The 8,573-nt window shown below is 39.3% G+C and overlaps 2 protein-coding genes across 3 annotated transcripts; both read right to left on the bottom strand.

Moving 5' to 3' along the window:
* Window positions 1-10: 10 nt before the first annotated feature.
* Window positions 11-1,585, bottom strand: LOC111469851 (peroxidase 41-like). The gene has a single exon (XM_023115307.1). The coding sequence runs from the start codon at window positions 1,045-1,047 to the stop codon at window positions 55-57; it is 993 nt and encodes a 330-aa protein (XP_022971075.1). The 5' UTR covers window positions 1,048-1,585; the 3' UTR covers window positions 11-54.
* A 1,374-nt stretch (window positions 1,586-2,959) lies between these two features.
* On the bottom strand, window positions 2,960-7,419 carry LOC111469656 (sugar transporter ERD6-like 5). 2 transcript variants are annotated; one of them, XM_023115001.1, is made up of 18 exons: window positions 7,230-7,419; window positions 7,094-7,156; window positions 6,595-6,684; window positions 6,406-6,465; window positions 6,267-6,332; window positions 6,105-6,170; window positions 5,959-6,034; window positions 5,392-5,456; window positions 5,105-5,197; window positions 4,947-5,027; window positions 4,768-4,852; window positions 4,634-4,677; window positions 4,489-4,551; window positions 4,357-4,416; window positions 4,203-4,256; window positions 3,441-3,500; window positions 3,243-3,357; window positions 2,960-3,156 (listed from the first exon to the last, which is right to left on the bottom strand). In XM_023115001.1, exons 1-18 carry the CDS (start codon window positions 7,368-7,370, stop codon window positions 3,026-3,028), a joined length of 1,413 nt encoding a protein of 470 aa, XP_022970769.1. In that variant the 5' UTR covers window positions 7,371-7,419; the 3' UTR covers window positions 2,960-3,025. The 2 variants fall into 2 exon arrangements, with proteins under 2 accessions (XP_022970769.1, XP_022970779.1); XM_023115011.1 differs by lacking the exons at window positions 2,960-3,156; window positions 3,243-3,357; window positions 3,441-3,500; window positions 4,203-4,256 and having other exon boundaries at window positions 4,374-4,416; window positions 4,489-4,526.
* Window positions 7,420-8,573: the final 1,154 nt, after the last annotated feature.

Below are 8,573 nucleotides of genomic sequence, written 5' to 3' on the forward strand. Positions count from 1 at the left end.
AAAAAAAAAAAAACAAAAAAAATCCCCTGAATATTTATGAAAACCCAAAATGGCCTAATGGTTGATTGTATTGAATGCATCGCATCTTCTCCTCACTTCTCCCTTTCCGTCGGTTTTCACCTCGCGAACGCTCATCTTCTCCATGGCGTGTCCAAAATCCTTGAAGAATAATGCCTGGTTCCCTGCGTACATCTCCACGAATTTCCTTGTCCTCGGATCCTTCGCCAGCGCGTGATCCGACGCCGACACTCCCATTCCTCTCAGCAGATTCTGGTAGTATACGTTGTCGAACTTCCCTGGCGTTACGGGGTCGCTGTACGCCGAACTTGCTGGATTCTTCTCGTAGTCGGCGCAGGACTTCATCAACGCCTCCGCGTATTTCGAATTAATCTCAGGATCTGTTGGCGTGTTTTTGCTGAAATTGAAGAGCCGATCGCTGAATTCCCTGCAATTCGAGAATCCGATTGTGCGTCCGCCGTATAGCGCTACCATTTCTTGAATCGTGAATCCTTTCGCTTCGAATAGCTTAATCAATTCGTCAATTGATTGATTCGGTTTCGGAATGTTACCTTCCACATCTGAAATCTTCGAGACGAGGCTATCTTTTCTCCCTAATTCAACTTTGTACGACGGTCCACCTGAGGCCGCGATGAGATCTCTAGTCGCCTGCGCTAACACATCAGAGCAAGAGACTATCCCAGGGCAAGAGAGCTCTAAGGTGATCTTCGCACGAGTGACAACGTCGAAGGCATCACCAGGAAGAGCGTGGTTGATTTCAGCATCGCGCTCGGCGTGGTTGAAGACATTGGATGAAATAAGAACAGAGGCATCGCAGCCTCCAACCAAACAATCGCTGAAGAAGAGGCGCATAGATGCAGCGGCGGTGACGGGGCTAGTAGCGTGCTTGCGGGCGACAGTGTCGTGAACGATTTTTGCGAAGTCGGGGCAAGTTTTGTGGTAATAATCGAGAGAAAGCTGAGAGTGAACTGAGAATGGAAGAGATAGGCAAAGTAGAAGAAGAAGAGCGGTAGGGTGGAAGAAGGCCATGGCGGGGAAGAGGAAGGAGGTGGGGGACAACCTGCTTTCTCTGGATGTGGAAAAGTGGAAGGTGTGTGTGTAGTGTGGTGAGGAGGAGGAAGAAGGAAGCAATTGCGGTGCGTGGAAAATGGAGGGATGAATGGGGGATTAAAAAGGAGATGGAGCATTGGTTGGGAGACATTTTGGGAGATTAGTTAGAGATGGAGAATTGATAAAGGTTTGATGTTATTTTTGGTACAATCCAGTAGGGTGTACACGTGTTGGATTGGATTGTGGAATTTTTTTAACCTATCTGAATAGATAGGGTTAGTGTTGTTCAACTTGAGAATAGATAGGGAGTGGAGAAACGACCTATTGTCGAAGTCTGACAAGAAATACAGAGCCAAAGTTCGACGAGACACACAGAGCCAAAGTCCAACGAGAAACATAGAGCAGAAAAGTCCGACGAGAAACACAGAGCGGAGAAGTCCGACGAGAAACACAGAGCGAAGAAGTCCGACGAGAAATACAGAGCGGAGAAGTCCATCGAAAAACACAGAGCAGAGAAGTTCGACGAGAAACACAGCGCATAGAAGTTTGACGAAAATGAAACGGAAAGTTGAGTAGAGAGACAGTCGACGACGACGTCGACAAGGTCAAGTGGAGAAATGAGAGATGAGAAGAGAGTGTGATGGAGAAATAAAGAGGTGACTGGCAAGTGACGTTGATGTCCGATATAAGATGAGAACGACGTCGGGATTATTAATTCAATGTGGGTTGCGTGGGTTTGGACATTCTTTTTAGGATTTCAGGTTGGGTTGAGCTGTCCTAATAATTTGAATTTTGAACCCGAACTCAACTCAAACCAAATCGAGTTCCAAAAAATGAACTCAATCCAAACTCGAAGTTCTTTTAAACCCAACCCAACTCTTATAATTCGAGTTAGGTTCTCAGGTTGGCGAGTTGGATGCACACCATATAATCAAGCCGAGTACTTTCTCAATAATCTCAATTTTTCAAGCATGTGTCTGTTTTCTATACTTTGTTCCCTTCTAGAATCTAATAATTTTAAAAATTCCGTGTCAACTCTCTCCCATTTACTCATAAATATTTTAAAAATTGAGTATCTAAAATAAATATTTTCTTTACTCTCTCCTTTAGGATGATAGGAAAGTCTTCAATAAAAGTTACCTTTTTTTTATATGGTTGTATTTAATAAATAAAAAAACACATTATTTAGATCATCTTAGATGTGATATTATGATTCAAATTAACATTAGAATATAAATTATACTACTAGTCTATTACATTAGTAGATAATTAAAATTGTTCAAAATAACCGGTTAATAATTATAGTGATTAGAAATTATAATATAGACAAGTCCCCGCACTTCCACATTAGGAGATCTCTATCTAATATTGTCAATCTCCTAAACTACTAAAATGAACAAAGCAAATCTCTCATTTTATCGAGAGACTTTAGATAATGTCGTAATGTATGGTCTTATCCAAGTCTGCACAAGAATCTTACTATTAGAGGTGAATTTTACTAGTGGGGACGAGATGGGGATTCCCTATTTAGACAAGGAATGAGAGAGGGAGTGAGCGAGAAATATTTTTTTCCGATAGAAAATATTTCATTTCTCATCCCCGCCTAATTTTCCATCCAACTTAATATAAATATATTTTCAACACACATATATAAACAAGTTTTCTTTACTCTTGATGTCAAGATCGAGTAATCCATTCTAAAACTTTTCCTTTAATTGATTTCCTATCGTTTTAGAGGTATTGCGATAAATAATTCAGATCTAAAAGTCTTGTTCCAACAGTAAGATCGAATTTAAATTTGAGTTGAATTTGAATAACAGAATGATTTGGTTCATAATTCACCATGGATCATATTACAATTGCATATCATAACAGCAAAAGTTAACATTTGGAAAGTAAACCATTTTCTAAATTGAAGCTAAGAAACAGGATTCATATAAATGAAGCAACAAAAAAATCAACTTTTGGTAGAGAGAGGGTTCATGGCAGCTTGAATTTCTTCCAAAGTTTTGCCCTTTGTTTCAGGCACAAACTTTGCAACAAACAAAACAGTGAAGCCACATATGGTTGAGAATATGAAAAAGATACCTTCCAAAACAAACAAACAAACAAACACCAAATGATTACTCATCCATTTGAACACATTGAAAAGGTGAGAATTGTGGGGTTCTTACCTGCAGAGCTCCAGTTTAAAAGAAAATTGAAACTGTATGAGACAATCCAAGAACCTACCCAACTCACTAATGTAACCAAGCTGCCTGCCAATCCCTTCACGTTTATAGGAAATATCTGAACCAGTACAAATCCCAACGAATCAGAATCAAATCACTCAGCAGCCATCCCTAGTGACAATGAAGCTTCTAAGTTCATACCTCTGACATTATGACCCAAGGAATTGCTCCCATGCCCAACGAGAAAGATCCCTCGAACGTCTTTGTACAAATAACCAAGTCCAAGACAAAAATTACCAAAGGATTCCAATTATTAAGAACAGGAGACAGAGTAAAGCTAACAAGATTAACAACAACAACGGTATGATATTGTCCACTAAGCTCTCATAAGCTCTCACTTGGAGCATCTACCCTTTAATTAGTCGATGTGGGACTTTTCTCCCAACAATTCTTAACAATCCTCTCCTCGAACAAAGTACACTATAGAGCCTACCCTGAGGCCTATGGAGCCCTCGAACAGCCTCCCCTTAATCGAGGCACGATTCCTTCTCTGGAGCTCTCAAACAAAATACACTCTTGATTCGACACTTTAGTCACTTATGACTACACCTTCGAGACTCACAACTTCTTTGTTCGACATTTGAGAATTATATTGACATGACTAGGTTAAGGGCATGGTTCTGATACCATGTTAAGAACATGAATCTCCACAATGGTATGATATTGTCTACTTTGAGCATAAGCTCTCATGGCTTTTCTTTTGGTTTTCTCAGAAATTCTCATACCAATGGAGATAATATTCATCGTGGGACTCCTCTTCCAACAATCCTCATCAAATCTACTACAATTCATGATTCAACATGCCTCAATGAAGATGAATGAGCATGTTTTCACTTTTAGAACTATGAGAATTGTTCTATAAACCAAGAACTTCAAGCAAGTTTTTGAGCTAATCAACGTTACCAGTACACCGACAAAAGCCAACAAGGGAGAGTGAGATTGCCATAGTTGGAGATCCTGCACAGTCCAAATGATGGCTCTTTTAGAATATGATGATGAATCATGGAAGCTCCCAAGCACCTTCGTATTCAATGGCTGATAGAAGCTAGAAGTAAACCTTAAAGAGGAACGATAATCCCACACACAAACAACCCAAGCTAGTTCCAGCTGCAGAAATCTGTTTGAATACAAAGTTTTCATTAGCTTGTTCATCATGTCAGCCTAAACAACGAGCACTTGAATGACATACCATCAAAAGTGGTCGGCGTCCTGATATATCCATCAAAACTACACCAACAGAAGTCATTAATATCTGAAAATTCATCGGGGACAATGAGATAAAAGAGGGTTCTAGCAATCACATTTGAAGAACATGTATATAGCGATAGAAAAACCTGAATAACAGCCAATGATATAGTCCCAATATTCCCAGAAAGCCCTGTCCAAATCCAGAGGATTTTGTTCCTTTAAAGTAATCTAATGTTTTCTTATCACAACGACACTTGAATGCTTGAATTTTTCACATTACCAGCTGTTGTGAACAATGATTTTACATAGAATTTAATGCCGTTAACCCCTCCAAATTGTTGGAGTGCCATAAGGCCGACTCCTGCCTGACATAGTAGCTCAAAGTCATGATATAAACGAAGGACAAAGAGCTATGGAGTACTAAAAACTCTGAAATTGATATCAAATTCAAAGGCTCACAATGATAGAACGTGTATATTGCCTTTCGAATAACTCAAGAACACTTGCTTCAGGGAGCTGTTTAAGCAATTCTGTATACTCCTAGAAGATCAAGAAACACATATGAAGCCTTTGTTTGATAAAAACAAGTAAAGAGAAAGAACAAGAACGAAATGTACTTGAATCTCTAACACTTCTGCAGAAATATCTTTACTGTTCCCCCTAAGACGTTGGAGAGCAGCTTCACAATCTAATGCTCGATCGTTCTTTGCCTATAAACATTACTTATTTCATGATTAATTTAGTATTAGTTACATAACCATTTTACAAAAGACAACACTTTTAAGAACATAGCTGAGTTTCATTACATATTTTTTGGTAAAAAGAACATAATATCCACTTGTTCATGTCTCATCAAACAAATATAGGGAATAGAACCAGTTATGAGTTTGACAGTGTCACATACCAACCATCTAGGAGACTCTGGAATGAAGGGAAGCCCTAAAAGTTGTATTAGACAAGGAATTGCTCCTGCAACATGTTAAAATATCATCACTAGACCAATAGGGTCAAGTCCAATAATTGTGTGAGCTCATTAAAAATGAAATACAAAGCGCAGTGTGCAGCAATAGTTTAGTTTCTACAAAGTGTCTTGTAATCTCTTTTCGATTAGTCTTAATAAAGAGTGTAAGTGTTTCCCACAAAGAAGTATGTTCAACACAACATAAGCAAGATAATGAGAAAGCACTTCCCATTAAACCGTCTTCATTGCTAGCAACTACTCTGGTGACCACCTCTAGAGACCAACTCTGACGCTATCATCGGTGAGCAACCCCGGCAACCACCCTGATGGCCGCCTCTAACTACCACTCTGTGGGTGATTGACTTAACTGATCATAGTACTTTAAATACAAATTCGAACTTACTAGTTCATGTTGGTAGTCATCTTTTTTAGTAATATACATTAGTAGAAGTTTAGAGAAAGTGTAACGAAACAAACGAGGACCCAAAATTATATAAGTAGAAAGGGTACCAATTAGGGCAAGAGTCCTCCAGTTGAGGAAAGCTCCAATCAGCCATGTGAGAGAAATACCAAAACATATCATCAACTGTACAAACAACAAAATAAGGTATTATACATATAAAAGTGTAGAAATTCATAATGGTTTTCCCTTTTACCTGATGAACTGTCGTAAATGCTCCTCGAAGTTCCTTTGGTGTTATTTCTGCTATGAACACAGGAACCTGCTCGATCATTGCATACATCAGCTTTTCTTTTTGTATTTGAACATTAAAGGTATTGAAAAATCAGAAAGAGTTGGAGTTCTTAGCAACATATACCACATAAGAGATAACTCCCATTCCGAATCCTACGAGCATTCGCCCCATATCCAACCACCAAGCAACCTATCAGCAGTCCAGTGAGGTTTTTGAAGATGGAGAGAAACTCGAAAGTAAAACCACGAAGATTGAAACGGACCTTAGAGAATGCTATAAACAACCATCCCGAGAGGCAAAAGATCTCTGCAAAGCCCATTGTCTGCACACAAAACGAGGAACAGAGGATCAAAGAAGTTTACTGAAAGCTCGAAATCTCCAAGAATGGAAATCTGTTATAAGAGACAAAAAGAAAAAAGAAGAAAAGGAAAATGGGAATGAATGAACTTACACCTCTTCTACCAATATAATCTGCCAGTTTTCCGCTCACAATAGCTCCAATCATTGCTCCAATTGTCAATACTGACCCAAACACTGAATACTGATACACAATCAACAAAGTTACATCAATTGCATCCTTGGTGAACAACTTATAAAACTTCCCTACTCGGTTTTAAGTGTTTAATAGATTCTTAAACTTTTATGTCCATGGGTAGGCTTGACTGTGTAATCTCTGTCTCCGATCCCGTTTAACTAAACGAGAGAATTCCCTCTCTCTACTCCCTTCTCTATTCTCCGTTCAGGTTGGACCTGTGGCGGGACTCTTGACGGATCTATTGATGACAACCCTCAAAATTGCATTTAACCCATTAAAATTGAATCCGAGCATAAAGCATTGGGTGATTTCATAATTTTTTTAGTATAGAACCAAAACGCAATCATATATACCAGAAATGAAGAACATAAGATGATGAAATGAAGAAAAAGAAGCAGATGCAATCTGAATTCACCTCTGATACAGTAAGAGCCAGGTCAGTCATGATGCCAGACTGAGCAGGTGATGAATATCCAATCTGACAAGAAACAAAAAACATCACAAACCCATTATTTTCAAATCGCTCGGAATTATGGGCAAAGAGTTGTTACCGCTGTCCCGAAAACGTATGAGCCAGATACAGCAACCAGAGTGGTGACAATGATGGCGAAGGTAGCGCCGCCATGCATGTCATGACTCCGGGGCTCGATTAGAGGATACGAATCGCCTTTCTCGTCGCTCTGTAGGCCCATCTTCGAGGTAGCGGCGTAGCAGAATGACAAGAAAAAATAAATGGGAGATTATGGGAATGATTAATAGAAATAACTGATTTTTTATTTTTATTTTTATTTTTATTTTTATTTTTAACGAGTCAATTATATAGAAATAGAAAGCGAAGGAAATGGTGGTGGTTGGATAATGTACTAAAAAATAATAATAATAATAAACCTAATTTAACTAATTTAACTAACTTTAAGACAAGCAATAGAAATAAATTTAATTTATAAAATTAAAGTATTACAAGTTTGTAAATAACACTAAGGATCCCACGGAAACATTAGATTATAAACAAGTATAAAAACTCATACAATAAAATATATATAATTGAAAGTTTAGAGCCTCACAGTGTCACTGTCGTACATCTCCAACTATGTGGCGTCGTGATCTTTATATACTCATGAAAAGTCTTAAGGGGAACTCAAGTCTCATTCACATTTTTCGCCCCGCTTTGTGGCTTTGTCAGACCGCTGGGAAGGTTTGCTTTTGCCAACCAAACAAAGCTCGTGCGGAATCTAAGCTTGTTCGGTCACACATGTCATTTGTGCATGTATGTTCAATAGTTGCGACACAACAACACCGCATCTCATTGTCATCTCAGTTCCCAATAACACGACCAATGCATTGTGATATCGTTCCATGTCTCAAGACACATCGATCATCTTGGCTTGCTTGGACACATCCGTTGGGAATTGACCCATGTGTCGATCATCTCATCGAGATATCTTGAACATCCATCCATCTGGGTTCACTCGAGTATCGGACTCTCTCGTGTCCATGCTAAACTATTTACCGCATACGTTCCAAATAGCGGGTACATATGCCAACCTCTGACACGTGAGCTAGAGCATAATACTGGCACACCTGTGTCATCCAGTACTATCCTTGAAAGAGTCTTTTCAAAGGAAGACGTATGAGATGCTCGCCCACGCTGTGACACACACATGTATCATATGGTAGCTCGCTTAGGCCACATGGCCCGCGAGTGGTGGGGAGCCAACACTATGCCTCCTCCTATATTACATTTTGAGGTATTTTCATAGTGGTAAGTGTAGACATGATTTTAGTGAACGAGCATACGGTGTCGTGGAGCGTCTGTCCGATGTCCGATTGACACCAAAATTGGCAAGCTTTCATATTTCATTTGGACGGGGTTGACTCGAGAATCGCATGCCTAA

The sequence above is a fragment of the Cucurbita maxima genome, unplaced genomic scaffold (assembly GCF_002738345.1).
Source record: "Cucurbita maxima cultivar Rimu unplaced genomic scaffold, Cmax_1.0 Cma_Scf00002, whole genome shotgun sequence".
In the NCBI taxonomy this organism is placed as follows: domain Eukaryota; kingdom Viridiplantae; phylum Streptophyta; class Magnoliopsida; order Cucurbitales; family Cucurbitaceae; genus Cucurbita; species Cucurbita maxima.